Source organism: Microtus oregoni, unplaced genomic scaffold (assembly GCF_018167655.1).
Source record: "Microtus oregoni isolate MIOR12 unplaced genomic scaffold, Mior012 000002F_ref0000024, whole genome shotgun sequence".
Lineage (NCBI taxonomy): Eukaryota > Metazoa > Chordata > Mammalia > Rodentia > Cricetidae > Microtus > Microtus oregoni.
This window is the reverse complement of record NW_024543061.1, coordinates 53123281-53138607: the sequence shown is the minus strand read 5'-3', so window position 1 is coordinate 53138607 and position 15327 is coordinate 53123281. Positions and strand designations below refer to the sequence as shown.

Below are 15327 nucleotides of genomic sequence, written 5' to 3'. Positions count from 1 at the left end.
TGTGACCTGCCTAGATACTAGGACTGATGAGTTGAGCCTTTGACTCTAAAAAGATCATTAGCTCCAGTGACCCACATGAAAGGAATGAGACTGTTCTTCAAGTAATTCCTCTCTCTCTCTCTCTCTCTCTCCCTCCCTCCCTCCCTCCCTCCCTCCCTCCATCTCTCCCTCTCTCAGTCTCTCCGTCTCTCTCTCTCTCTCTCTCTCTCTCTCTCTCTCTCTCTCTCCCCCTCTCTCTCTCTCCTCTCTATGAGACTGTTAAACAAGGCACCCTATGGGATTGGAATTTCCTCCCAGGAATCTTATCCTGGGAGAAGGAAAAGGCTGAATGAAGTTTGATGCCAGCCAGGGAGGGAATCTGTCACTTGGAGAGATTTCACACAGTGCAGAGATGACTTGATCTGTGTAGAGTCAGTGATGATGCAACAATGGCTGGGACCATACCTTGGCCAGAGATGCTTAGTTATGTACACTTCTTACATCCTATTTAAACACAAGACTCTTCTAAGTACCCCAAAGACGGATTTTTTGTTGGGGATTGCCAGATCTCTTTGTCCCTTTTCCATGTGTGACCAAGTTAAACAATTTTTCTTTTTATGTTTCTCACTATTAATTTGGCTCATTTAATTGGCTTATTGAGGATGGATGGCTGAGCCTGGCTAGTTAGTGCTGCCAAGGCCCCAATCCTTAATTCTAGTAACATTTTTACTTTTGGGTACCATGAAATATGGATATGTGTTTCTATCAGATATTTGAGAGCATGGGAATAGCAATGGAGGAGAGGAAGCTGGACTCTGCTATAAGCACGTCTTATCATATTAGTATAAGATTATTATTAGTGTTTACTCATTTTCCTGCAGTACCAGATCAGGGTCTTGGTGATAACCACCTTTTCCAGAATCAGTGTCATGGTGTAAATAATCAGACAAAATGTGTGTAAATGTGAAATTCATAAACATTTTATTGATATGTTTATCATGCCAACAGCATTGTTTATTGCAGATTCAGATTCCACTTGAAAAAGAGGCAAACAAAAGAGAGTTGAGATCCCATCCTGCCCCTTGGAGAGATCCCTTGTCCAAGGAAAAAAAAGCACAGCCTACAGCTACTTCATTGGATCCCTCAGAAATGCATTCTGGGAGATTTCTCCTAGGGTTCCCTTGCGGGACACCAGCCTGTCTTTTGTTGGCTGCAGTTGGGAAACAATAAATTCATTCTAAGACTTCTTAGAATCCCTCTGGTTTCAAAACTACGGACCCCCAAGGATCTACCACCCCTCAACCTAGAATATGCACTGCTTGCTGGCTGTTGCATTCGCCTCAGAGGACTGCTTCAGTCTCTTGGTGGGATCCAATCGACTCTGGCTGTGGGTGGGAAGCCCTTCAGGAGCGTTTGGACTTGCTACAAGTGGGGCACAGGAGCTGGCCCTTGGTGACAATGTATGCACGGCCACTCAGCAGCTGCTCACAGCCCTCACAGATGAAGTGCTTCCGATGCCAGGCCAGGTCTTCCACGCGCTGGTAGTCTTCGGAGAAGATGATCTAAAGAGAGAGACAGAGGAAGGAAGGCGTGACTGAGGTTCTGGCCCTAAGTAGAGGCAGTGTGTAGGGGATAAATTATGGGCTAGTTTCATTCCATCCCATGCTGTACTGCGACCTTTAAATGCCCCCACGAAGCACTCTGACATGATCTGAGGGTCATGGCTGGGTCTCAGTTTTTCAGACATGAAAAAGAAAATACTCTGCTACAGACAGGTTTTTATTTATCTGTCAGTGAAACTTTTGGGGCAAGTCCAGAGGACAGTTATTTTCTGAGCTGGGATTAAATAACTCAAGTGACCCTGGAAGACAATTAACAATGGGGAAGCAGACAGTGGCCGTTTCCTAAGAACAAGAAACCACGGGTGGTCTGTTGGACCCAGAATAAAGTGACACCCCAAAATAACTCCAGAAGCTGAGGAAAGTCAGAATGGAAACCTGCTTTAACGGGCTCGGAGCACAACAGGACGTGAGCCCGAGCTGTCACTGAGGTCTTTGACAGTCTTGTGACTTGGCAAATTATACCCACTTCTCTGTCACTCCATTTACATATAACCTTGCTTAAAAAATACTGTTGTATAAGGAGTCAAACTTGATTCTTCATACTTGCAGAGCAAGAGTTGACTAGCTGAGCTATCAGGGTGGTCCTTCTATAGCCAAACTCCAAAGCTCTGAGGTGGTAAGCATGTGTCACCATTCTCAAATCAGGCCCATTTTGTAGATGAGAAAATCTAGGCTTTGAGGACCCAGTGAAGTGGACCTCAATTTTCTTTTTTTTTCCTTTAAATTTATTTATTTATTAAGGATTTCTGCCTCCTCCCCGCCACCGCCTCCCATTTCCCTCCCCCTCCCCCGATCAAGTCCCCTTCCCTCATCAGCTTGAAGAGCAATCAGGGTTCCCTGACCTGTGGGAAGTCCAAGGACCGCCCACCTCCATCCAGGTCTAGTAAGGTGAGCATCCAAACTGCCTAGGCTCTCCCAAAGCCTTAAAGAAGAATACACTATCAGCAAAGCCACACCTATTTGCCTTCGGGTTGCGCTGTTCAGCATGGCCACTCCCACTTACTCCCATCTGCCTACCCTGACTCTCACCTCATCGCAGCCTGAGCATCGGGGTCTTAAGCTCTCACAGTAGTGGCGGCCACACCAGGGTGCACCATCCTTCCAGAAGTAGATGAGGTCGACCAGTGGCTCTGAGCACTTGATACACACAAAGCAAGTGGGGTGCCACTGCTTGCTGTAGCCAGCCCTGTCAGCATAGACCACAGGGCTGTCAGCAGGGGCCGCTCCCTTGCAGAGCTCACAGACCTAGAAAGGATATGAGAAAGAGGGACGTGTGATGTCGGTTTGAATCCCAGTTCCATCCTCTCTACCTCCTGTGTGACTTCGGACGAGTTAAAAGACTTCTCTGTTCTTTGGTTTTCCCATTTGCGAAGTGGCATAAATATATTTTCTATCTCTGAAGGGCTAAATAAAGTGACTCATCAATCCCTGAGTCTCGGGTTGATTAGTCTCACCACCCTTGTGTCCTTGGAGTTACTGAGAGTTTCACAAAGTTTTTGTTGAAGGGGAAAACAGTGATGGTCACCTTAAGAGAAAACTGTGCTTCCTCACAATGATAGAAAAAGCTTATATGGCATGTTAGCATATATGTTTTATGTCTGAAAACAACTGTATTTTATAAAACAAAAACAATTTAGTGAGAGGAACAATTCAATATCTTTTAAATAACTCACTTAAGATGGCTGGATTCTCGTAACTACTCATATGTTTGTATGCCTTGTGCCGTTTTGGTTGAAAACTGTACAGGAAAACTCTGGCCTCACTCTGATAAGTTGGACTAGGAAGGGAGGAGTATTTTAATAGCTGTCCAAGAAAACAGGATGTGCGTCTTTGACTCTACGTCAAAATTTAACAAGTGCCTTTTCTCAGAAGTTAGTCATGGACCTGAGATGGACCCTGGGTAAGGGAGCTTGCTGCCAAGCCTGATGACCTGAGTTTGACCCCTACGACCCACACAGTGGAAGGAAAGAACCGACTCTAACAAATTGTCCTCTGATCATACGTGTGTGACATGTATGCTGTGGTACATGCGTGTGTCTCTCAAAAATATCAACAAAAAATGTCACCACATATAGTATAAGGTCACACACACACACACACACACACACACACACACACACACACACATATATATATATTATATTGCTCAACTTTAAATAGATTTCTTGTCCTGCATTGTCTTCTGATCAGCTTTTTGTTCTTGAACAGTTTGAGATTTACAGAAGAAAAAAAAAAGCAGAGAATTCCCACACACGACATTCCATTTTTTCTGTTCCTGATTGACTTGTATTAACCAGGTACCTTTCTCAATGAGCTAGTGGTTAACATGTCATTGAGGAACTTCATTAAGGTACCTTTAGATTTCAAGTGACCTCTTTCCTCTGTTCTGGGACACCACACTTAGCCTTCTGCTTTTGCAGGCTCCCCTTTGGGGGAAGGGGTGACAGTTTCTTAACATGTCTCTGTGTTTGTGGAACCTTGACAGTCTGAGGGAGCCAACAGACCTGGGTTCTGGGAACCACACTTGGTTCCTCTGAAAGAGCAGTAAGAGTTCTTACTCCAGTCCCTACAGTAGACTTTTAACATATACCTCCCCATCTAAAGATGGCAAAATATAAATATTTTGGGAGCCAGATATTAGGTAAAAATGTGTGCCAACTACAATCTGCTTGATGTCACAATCATGGGGTAACACTGAGATGAGGACCCCAGAGGCCAAGCAGGCTCTCCTCGTCTGCTACCAGGGGCATATGCTGTCACTATGCCTCCCAAGGAGGATTGCTGACTTTTGCTGAAGTAGGATGTTGATCTTGACCCCCTGGTTGAGAGTTGGTTGTCAGGTCTCTCCACAGCAAAGATGTGTTCCTCTTTCCATACTGCTCTTTTTGCAAGAAGCATACTCCATGTTCCTCATGTAATGAACCTTCCACTTTCTCAGGGTTCAAGTAAATACATATACTATGTGGAATCATATAAAACGTTGACCTCACAGGTTCCTCTAAAGGTATTTTGAGAACCATTGCTTGACTTATCTCCTGGAGTTGTGAGTGTTGGACAGCATTCATCTTACATACCAATCCACCTATCCATCCACCTCTCTATCTATCCATCCACCCACCTAACTATCCATTTATCCATCCATTCATCCTTGCACACCTCCCTCTCATCCTTCCATATTTGTAACTTTGTCTTTTCCATTCTCTCAGGAATGGGAATTTGACAGACCTACAACATAAACTCTCTTGAGCCATTTTAAATCTTCTTCTGCTCCCCAAAGCCCTAGGATAATGATGGCTCTCATGTCCTTAGGGCACATCTGTACCCTGCAGTGTGCTTGGGATGTTTTGCCTATTATGAATAACCTCACACATACCTGGTGGCTGTTTCTGAGTTAGGAAAACGGTTATTTTCCCTTCCAGAGACAACCGTGCCTCTGAGAGACTCGGTGACATGCTCAGTGATGCACAATTTTCAGAAGACAAAGCTGGCATGAGAACCTAGCCATCCTCCTCCACAGCTAGGTCTGTGGACTATGCACTGTGGCTTTTACAGCTGGGGTCAGCAAACAGCTGCCTGGGGCTCCTCCAGTACAGCAAACATTTTATCCTCAAAAAGAACTCCATTCCCTTATTATTAGACCTAGGGTTTAAAAAAGACCCACATTTAAGGGCTACATTTTCAATTGCATGAATAAATATGTCATGGAGATTTGTTTTCTCTCTTGTTGTGTAAAACGCTCACAAGGTGCTTAATTTTGGCTGTTGGCTCAGGACCCTACTATGTTTGCTGTCTTTGGTTTTTTTTCTTCAGATGCTAATTTTAACTTACTAAATCCTGTCAGCCCCACTCCCAAATATTTATATTTTGCCATCTTTAGTTTGGGAGGTATATGTTAAAAGTCTACTGTAGGGACTGGAGTAAGAACTCTTACTTCTCTTTCAGAGGAATTAAGTGTGGTTCCTAGCACCCAGGTCTGTTGGTCACAATTGCCAGTATCTCCTGCTGCAGGAGACCTTATGCCCTCTTCTGGCCTCTGCAGGCACATGCACACACACATATGCATAAATTAGAAAAAAATAAAAGTTTACTATACTTTGGAAACAGAATATTCCTTACAGGCCCTAAGTTGAAGGCTTGGTTCTCAGTCTATGGGTATTATTGACGAGAGGTGGGGTCTCATAAGAGATCAGAAGGATGTGGCCTTGAAGGGGATGGTGGGATGCTCATTTCTTAACTCCTCTGCTCTCTGGTCACCATGTGATGAGCATGGTTTTGTTCCACTACCATGATTCATCTACACTCACCATGATTCATCACCTGACCATATGCCCAAGGTGACAAGGGCAATTTACCATAGGGAGAAACCAAGGAAACTGTGATCTCAATGAACATTCTTCCCTTGTTAAGTTGATTCCTCCAAGTGTTTGTTAAAGTAACAGAAAACTGAACACTATTTCTATCTTATCTTTTTTTAGTGATCTACTCAATATACTCTTGCACACTGGAGAGGAAATAAGAAGTAAAATGATGACAATTAGGATAAGGAAACCAAGTGAGACCATGGAACATAGCTTCCTGGAGCACAGTGGTGCCGAGTTAATATCTAGGCATGGAAGGCATTTGGTTATCTGGATGGATCTGAAGTGGACCCTCACTGATTGATAACAGACTTTAGAACATTCTAGTTTTTCAGCTTCACTTCTCTCCATTGAATGAAAGTGGGGAGCCCCTCAGTTAACTGAAAATGCTCTACCTCTTCCCATGACCGAGTGCCACCAGCCTGGGACTCATCAGAGGGTCAAAATCATAAGTGGTAATCAGCTCTAGTCTCATACGCTGCCTGGTTTGCCCACTTGGGCCCTGAAAACCACATGGACACGGCTGCTGGAGCACACTGTGCATTTTCTGCCTGGCGTCTACGTTTTGTAGAATGAAATTTCCAGTCCTTTCCTCCCACACGGAAGGGACTGAATGGACTTACTGTTGGCTGACCACACACCAGATTCCCAGATGTTGCTTAACATGGAAGGAGAGGACAGGGATAAAGAAATGGCCTGGGGATGCTGGCAAGCACCTTGGTGGCACACATAGAAAGGAGCTGCTAATATGGGCTTTTAAGAAAGGCAGTCTGAGTGGGTGCTCAAGGGTGACCCTGAAGTCACGTGGTAGATGGAAACTTCATTTGGGAGCCAATAGGGAACCATTGCAGGTTCTGGAGGCCAGGAGTATGGGGGTGTGATTTGAGCTGTAGGCTAATAACCAGGGCAGGGAGCAGGAAGAAGGTCAGTTTCACAGACCTTGGTTGCAGCCTGACCATCTAACAGTGCTTTGTCAGGTCCCTGCCTGAGGAATGTGCTCTCCGCCATGAGTTTTGGGTGGCAGTTACTACCCTTCACCAGCTCTTTTTTTTTTTTTTTTTTTTTTTTTTTTTAGCAAACAATGTCATTGTCAGTTTGTAAAAACATATAGTATGATGAGCCCCTTCAACATAACTGTTTTCTCTTTCTACCCCTAGGTGGCCTCCTCCTCTTCCTCCTCCTACTTCTTCTGTCTTCTTGGTTTTCTCAAAGGCTGAGGACTCTGGGGTTGTCTGGGTCTGGCAGTCTCATGGGCTCTCAGCCACCAGGAACAGGAATGAAGGATCAGACCCTACACCTACTTGGGCATTATGATTCTGGCCTCCCCGACCACCATCATTGGTGAACCTCCCCAGTCCAGGGTGGTGGGGAGCCAAGCCCCGGAGTCAGGTGCCAGCATGATCGCGGTGTGACTTCGGGCAAGCTAGCCTCTTTATGTCTCAATTTTGCCATCTGTCAAATAGGGACAATGTTAGCAGCACCAGCATTTTAGGGTTATTGTATGAGTTCAGTGGATTTACTGGGGAGTTTGAAGGGCTCATTTATTGTCTAAACTGCTTCTCTCATAGGATAGAAAGTTGAGGCTCAGAGGGGTTAAATAACCCCTCCCCCCATAAGATGACCATGCCAGGGTGAGATCAGGGTTGGAGCTGCCTCTTCGTTCCCATGATGCTATACCATGTGGACTTGCCCTGGATGCTCCTCCCATTCTCTGCATTTCCTGCACCCTTTGTCTCCAGCTGAGCAAGGTCAGAACTTCCACCCGGCTGATCGTCTTAAGTCACAGTTCCATGCCCACTGACTCTTAGCCCTGGGCTTGTGGTCATGCTCTACTTCTCTAACCCTACCTGTTGGAGACCCTAGTTACCAGGCTTATTCTGCCTCATGTCCCATGGAGGGCTTGCAGCCACACACTCTTCCACTCCCTTTCCCTCTAGCAACTGATTCAGCAGGCCAGGAATTTGCAAGGTTCAAGGAGATATGGATACTGCCATTGACTGCACAGTAAGAAACCACCATGGCGTACGAACACCTGAGTGAGCTTTGTGTCAAGTCTGCCCTGTGGCTTGGGGACTACAGGCTAATTTGATTTCCTGGGGACGTTTACATTTTAACACTTTTCAAGGAAGCCCATTTGGCCATTCCTTGGACTTTTTGGTAAAGGAGGTGGTACAGGCGGGCAGAATTTCCTGGGACTAGGGTAAAAGGCATTTAGAAAGTCATTTATCTTGAGCCTGGCAGCTGTATTTTGCTCCTGTTCCCAAGTGCCCAAACTCAGCTTGCTTGTGAGAGTGTTCCCAGTAGCTGCCAGAGAACCTTGTCTGCATAGCACTTTCCCTTGGGACAGGGGATGTGGGACAGAACCTTTCAGAGGTAGAATGAGTAGAAAGGAGGCTTTTGTCCATGCCCGTGACTTTCTATGACCTGCTCACATAGTGTGAGGTGTTTAATTAAATAGTCAAAAGCAGTGTTATAATCCCAACACCCAGGAGACTAAGGCAGAAGGATCTCCACAACAAGCAAGAGACCATTCAGGGCAACAGAACAAGTAAATGAATAGGAAAAACACAAGTCCCTCCCCCCCAAAAAAAAGTCAAAATGAGCAATTTTGAGTATTCTGTGCTTGGGCCTAGGCAGTGTTTAAACATCTGATTTGAGAAAGGCAAGGGCGATCCAACAAGATTGTTGGTAGCTGAGCCTTTGGGTCATGGGCTTCTTACTTTGGGATGTGTTTAGCTCACACTGGCATAGCCTTAGATATTCTTTCAATCAGCAGGACATCCCTTTCCCCGAGGAATCATGTCCCAGCCCAGTGTAACAGAATTGGTAGAGTGCCACCATAGCACATAAAGCAGGAGAGGGGTCGTCTTCTTATGACAAGGTTAGGTCATCGGAAGTGGAAAATATAAGTTGCCATGCACCCAGCACTGTCAGCTATCAGCCTTCTGACTCAGCAACATAGTTCAGCAGTCTTGGTGTTCACTCTTACAATGGTATGGCTGACCAGCAGCTGTGCCCTACTGCACTGTTTAGTGCCATCAGAGAAAACAGTATCTATGGAGAATCTGGGAAAATATCAAGCTTCAAGACTCAATGTCACCCAAATCCCTTCCCCTTTTTTATGATAGTGTAAATTTGTACAATCTTAAGCAGAGCTGCCACAAGTTAAGGATCACGTATGTAGCTTTTTCCTGGACTCTATTTCTAAAGACACACCCCGAGGACTCCTGAGGAGACAGAAGTTACAGCAACTGGAAGCTTCCATGCTAAGGTGATCATCACATGGAGAAAGTAGAGGAAGAGTCCCAAGGAGACCCTGTCTGACCAACCTAGCTGTGTGTTTCCCCCAGTGCAGTCCAAACATAAGCACAGACCCCTGCCCAAGTAAAGCTGAGTGGATAGAGCCAAGATGTCCCTATGGGGCTCTGATCAAATGTCTGATCTGAGAACAAGAGGGACTTCATTGACATTAGCCACTTGGCCAGGACGGCTTGCTCCACAGCATAATGAAAGGACGACACTGAACAGGGACAACAGGGACACATGGGGTCATGTGGTTACAGCAAGACAGAGTATATCAGGTCATAGTAGGTTCAGGACAGTGGCCAAGGGCTATGCAGCTATTTAGAACTGTACCTAAGGACCAAGGTTCAGAGGGACTCATGGGCACAGAAAAACCTCTCTAGCTATAGTAATCTCTGCCTTGGGCTTGTCAGAAGCACATCCCAATTCTTCTGTTTCTCTCCTGGAAGGCTCTTATCCGAAAGCCTACCCAGTCTAAATCCAGAGAGCCTCGTGAAAATCTTACCATTGCACTCCAGTAAATATTAACACAAGGCCTTGAATTCAGGCACTGGCTTCACTCCCGTACAAACACTCAACAACTTATTTATAAACAGCATCTCCCATGTCCTCTTATGGTGCTTAGTCCCCAGCTTTGCCTCTCAACCTTGTGTCTGACAGATGGTACCACTCCCCCCAATTTTCAGACCTGGCATCGTTTCTGCAGGCTTAGCTGTCTTGAATTCTGTTTTCTTACACACTAATCATCCCGAGACCACAGAGGGCACTGGAGGAGCACATTGAGTGCACAATGGTTAGGGCCCCAGGCCTGAAATGTGGTCAGTACAATGGCTTCATTCCTAGGGAAGCACAGGGAAAGCTGGGGCTTGTTCAAGCCTCAGTAATGGTGTTCTCTGGCTTGGAGGAAACTCGTTACCCATGGTGGCCACTACTGCTAACAGCAGTTTTACCAAGAGTGTTTTCTTGGAGCAGATTGCAACTATGGGGTCTTTGCCCATGGAAGCTAAATATCACTGAGATGGGCACGAAGCACATAAACTTACTCTCATGATAGAAACAATAGTCTGCATTTATTCTCACATAAGTTCAAGGACCAGCTTGCTATAGAAAGTACGTTACAAGGGATCTGATGTCTTCTTTTGGCTATGACAGTCACTAGATACACACATGGTGCACATATATATGTGTAGGTGAGCATCTATATACATAAAAGTTTAAAAATAAATTATTTTTAAGCTTGGAAACACACACGTGTGTGTGTGTGTGTGTGTGTGTGTGTGTGTGTGTGTGTAAAAATTACAGGGTAATTTTTAGGATTAGATAAAATGACTTGGAAATTTCCTGGCATGGTACCTGACATAACTTAGGTAAAGAATGGCAGCTCACAATGTTGTCACCTGTTGATCATCATCACCAACGTCATTAGCATCAGCATTTCATCATCATCACTAGGACCCTCACTGACACCAGGATCAACATTATCATCACTAGCACCATCGCCACCATCCCCATCATCATCACTGGCACCATTATCATCGCCATTGCTATGGTCATCGCTGTCTTTATTATCTACACCATCTTCCTCACCATTCCTATGACCATCCCCACCATCATCACCAACACCGTCATTAATACCACCATCACAATCAACATCATTGATTGGCCTACAAAAGTAAAAAGCAGAAGAAAAAAGAAGAGAGACAAAACCCAAATAGGGAAAAGCTGAAGATGTTTTTTTTCTTTCTCAGGATTAGCAAACTACATTTCTCCATGGATTAACTCCAGACCACTGCCTGTTTTTGTAAGTAAAGTTTTATTGGCTCACAGCCAGTCACTTGTTTAGATAGAGTTTATAGCAATGTGCTACAGAGGCTGAGTTGAGTAGAGGCGACAGGGACAGTAGGGCCTGCCAACTTCTATATATTCTCTCTCTGTCCTTTATTGAAAATAGCTTACCAGTGGCTGTTTTAGTCAATGGAATATTATGCAGCCCACTCAAAAGAGTGAAGAAAAATGACTGTAAAAGTCACATGGTCATATGGGAAAGTATTTATAGTATAAAAAGTGGAATAAAGGGATTTTTTTCCCTTGGAAAAATGATCTTTTTGAATGTCATTAAAATATCCCCACAGAGAAGGAAGCAGGCAGAGACTGAGGAGCCTGGTTACCATGGTGATCTTGAGGGCTGCTCCCAAGTTCCCACCCATGGGTACCTGAGTCAGGGAAGCTGAAGGGACCAAGGTTGGCTGTGGCTTGGTGGTCTCACATGGATCTCCGCCACTTTATTCCAGCTCAGAAAGAAGTGGCCCACAGAGGGGCTGGGGTGGCTTCAAGTCCCCAAGCAGAGCTGGCAGGAAAGGCAGCCAGCCTGCACAGCCCACAAGCCAAACATCTGCTCCGACAAAGACTTGGAAGTCCCTTGCCCACAAATATGTCCCTTTTGGGATGGGCCACAGCCTGAGCTGCCGGCAGCTGTAAGTTTCCATCTGAGAGGCCGTCCTATGTAGGAGGGTGGGGTCCAAGGCCTTCTGTGCCTCCCTTTGCATTTTTGTGGGGAGGTGGAGGAAAAAGAGTTTGCCTACTTCTGGCATCCCACTGGGTATCTCGGGATCTTAGGAATACATTCTCAGGACTGTGGGGAGCCTCCATTCCTCTTCATTGACTCTCTGTGGCTTGAGGTTTAGGGATGATCACCTGACCTGAGGAAGGGACAAGGTGATGGTGGGAGTGGTGGGGGCCTGTGCTAAGAACGATCAGCATCAGAGCTGAGAGTACGTTTCATCCTCTGTTCTGGCATCCTTTTCCCTTTCTTGGGTTTCAAGTGTGGGATGGTGGAAAAGCGGAAATGCCTGGGCACAGTGACCATGCCTGAGAACCCTGTATATTCAATTTTTGAGGGAACATTCACTGAGCTCTCTAAATACAGTGAAACTGCCTGCAGAACAGTAAGCAGTCAGTGAAAGCAGGCTGTGGCCCATCCAGCACAGGCATTTGTAAATTCTGTCCTGCTGGGAGAGGTGAAGGTTGAAGCTCAGAGGGTGGGTGAGGGGCTTCGAGCAGACTGGTAGAGTCCAGTATGTTGCTGGAGTTCACAGCCCCCCCGGCCAGAGCACCGAGATGCTCCTGAGACCCATGAGGAGAGATTTGGTCTGGGGCAGGGTGTTCTTCTGCTCTTCAGCACACAAAGAAAAGGGCCTCCTCCAGAAGGCCGGCCTTTGAGGGCTGTCGGGTGCTGCGACTCACTCCAGACATTAACACTCAAATGTATTTTCCTTTCTCGGAGGCTCCGCTCAGGACTGCTCACACCACACTGCTAGTGATGACAAGACCTGGGTTCGAATCAGCCTACCACTCCTTAGCAAACTACCCTGGCTGTGTCCTAGGCTTCTTATATGGGAAATTGGTCTGATAACCTTAATCCATCTCATGGTCATCACAAAGACTTAATGACATTTATTTTGTAGATTTTAAAATTTCTCCAAAGGCAGTTTAGAAAGTACTCTGGCATGACACTCCTCTGTGAGAGTGGAATGTTGGGGGTGGGGAGAACTAAGCAGTTTAATGGCCATTTGATGTGGAATTCCAGTCTGTATGTTGTGAATATGTTTTATTACCATTGGTTAATGAAGAAGCTGCTTTTGCCTATGGCAGGGTAGAATATAGGTAGGAAAACTAAATTGAATGCAGGAAGAAAGAAGGCAGAGTCAGGCAGATGCCATGTAGCTGCCCAAGAAGCAAGAGGTAACAATTCATGAGCCTTGTGGTAAAATATAAAATAATAGAAATGGGTTAATTTAAGATGTAAGAGTTAGTTAATAAGAAGCCTGAGCTAATAGGCCAAACAGTGTTATAATTAATATAGTTTCTGTGTGATTATTCGGGTCTGGGTGGCCGGAAAGCAAAAGAATAATCTCCACTTACAGCCATTGATGCTATAATGAGGTTTTAGAGGAAGGCCATAGCTTAGCATATGAAGCCTCTGGGGCAATGAAGGCTGTATAGCAGCATGCATTATTGCATGGTGGGAGATCTTGAGGGGAAGAGGATCATGATTCAGTGTCAAGGGCAGTAGTGGGTGGTAGGGGGATCAAAAATAGTGTTGGATTCTAAGTTTGTGTTTCTAGAACACAATGCAAAGTACCCTAAGAGTACCTAGTAGTATTTTTTTAAAGCAGGGATCCTTTAAGGTCACCCATGCACACATCCATCGATCCATCCATCGATCCAACGATCCATCCATCCATCCACCCACCCATCCATCCATTCATCCATCCATCCATCCATTTATTCATCCATCCATCATCTGCCCATCCATTCATTCATGCATGCATGGGCTTCAGAGAGTGGTACAGGCCCACACTTGGCAGTGAGGCTACTTTGAGACACAGCTTTATGGCCTGCTTTTCTCCTGAGTTGCCTTAATTGTGACTCTTTCTCCTGCTTTGAGGAGACAGACAGAGAACCCAGTTGTTTTCTTTTGGGACAAATAGCAAGCAGGGCACTTTAACTCAGCATCTTCTGCATACTGTTATGGAAATGGGATCTTAGACAATCTACATATTGTTTGTGCACCTGAAAGTCTACAACTCACCTGACTCTCATGAGTATCAGGCAACTGTGTGAATTTAAAGAGATCCTGAAAGTCTGAGTAAAGCTTTCTGCTTAAGCCCCGTGAAAAGGGAATGCCACTATCTTCTTAGGCAAAACGCTATCCAAATTGCTCCCATCTTCCAGAGCCCAAATGCAGCCTGAACATCTATTTACTTGTTGAGTACCAGCTGTCTACATCAAAGATACCCACTGTAGATGTAGAAATGAACAAACTCTCAGAATCTACAGAGAGGGACAGATGTGACCCCCACTAATGACAAGTGAGTTTCCAGTTAAAACTGTATTTGGGATTGGGCAGCAAACTACATCTTTCAGAGGCATCAGACAAATTCATCCAAACAGTTTCCTCCTCATTCCTGCTCATTCCTGAGTGTGGAATATGCCCCTTAATGGCCAATATTGTTACTTAAATGCTTCCAAAATACCACGGATATTCCCCAGAGTTAAGTACAGGCAAGGCCCCAGAATCTCAGAGCATCTTTGCTCTAGTTCCATGTTGAGCAAACATGCAGGGTTTAGTCAAGGACAAGATATGCTCTCAGAACAGCATCTCTCCCCTGGGAATGGCAATTCAGAGAAGTCACAATGACATCAAGAGATTCTCTTCCAAGTCGGAATTCTTTAAAACTTGCTCTTTAAGGACAGACAGCTATTAAAGAGTGGATACCAGGCAGGATTGGGGTGATGTGGCGGAGAACAGTTTATAAAACTAGTAGCTACTATGGTAACAAGATTTAGTTCCTTTGAACAGTCTTTATTACTGACAGGGCTTGGAGAGATGGCTCCAGTGCCTGAGTTCAGTTCCCAGCACTCACATCTGTCAGCTACAACCACCTGTAATTCTAGCTTCAGGGAATTCAACCTTATCTTCTGGACTTCACAGGCACCTTCATTCCCACATATACATACCTAAACAGACACACTATATATATGAAAAGCATGTTTCACTGCTAAATAATAAGGAAAATCTCAAATCTTAGAATTCTCAGCTAAAAGACTATGAGGCTGTGGCTCCTTGGGTGGCAATTCCAAGTTGGGTCAAGGTAGGGTGGATGGAACTGGGAGGTACTTCAAAAACCCACAGCCAGGAATGACAGGGTATCCAGGCTCTTAGGCCATCTTTCTGTGGGTTGCTTAGTTTACAAGAAAGACTGTTAGCCTCTTCCCTGCAAGACATATTTCAGGGACATGCTGGCTAATCTTGGTTGTCCATTTGGCTAGATTGAGGATTGTCCAGGGGATTGATAAAGCACTCCTCTAGGAATGTTGGCAAGGGCTTTTCTAAAGACCAGCACATCATGAAGGACTTGACCTAGTAAATATGATGACATTGTTGGGAGGTGACAAAAGGTAGGAAATAAGGCCTAGCTGGATATGGGAAGTAGTCACTGGGGACCTGCCATAGAGGCTAGATCTTGCCTTGGTACCTTCCTCTGTTCCCTCTCTCCACTTTC

The 15327-nt window shown here is 45.2% G+C and overlaps 1 protein-coding gene across 2 annotated transcripts in view; it reads right to left on the bottom strand.

The window, feature by feature from the left end:
• Positions 1–943: 943 nt before the first annotated feature.
• Lmcd1 (LIM and cysteine rich domains 1) overlaps positions 944–15327 on the bottom strand; it is a 61114-nt gene continuing 46730 nt past the window's right edge. For both annotated transcript variants that reach the window (XM_041639813.1, XM_041639821.1), the window contains 2 exons: positions 2631–2846; positions 944–1541 (listed from right to left, as the gene is read on the bottom strand). In XM_041639813.1, the coding sequence (XP_041495747.1) occupies positions 1383–1541; positions 2631–2846 (375 nt within the window). In that variant the 3' untranslated portion in view covers positions 944–1382. The remainder of the gene's footprint in view (positions 1542–2630; positions 2847–15327) is intronic.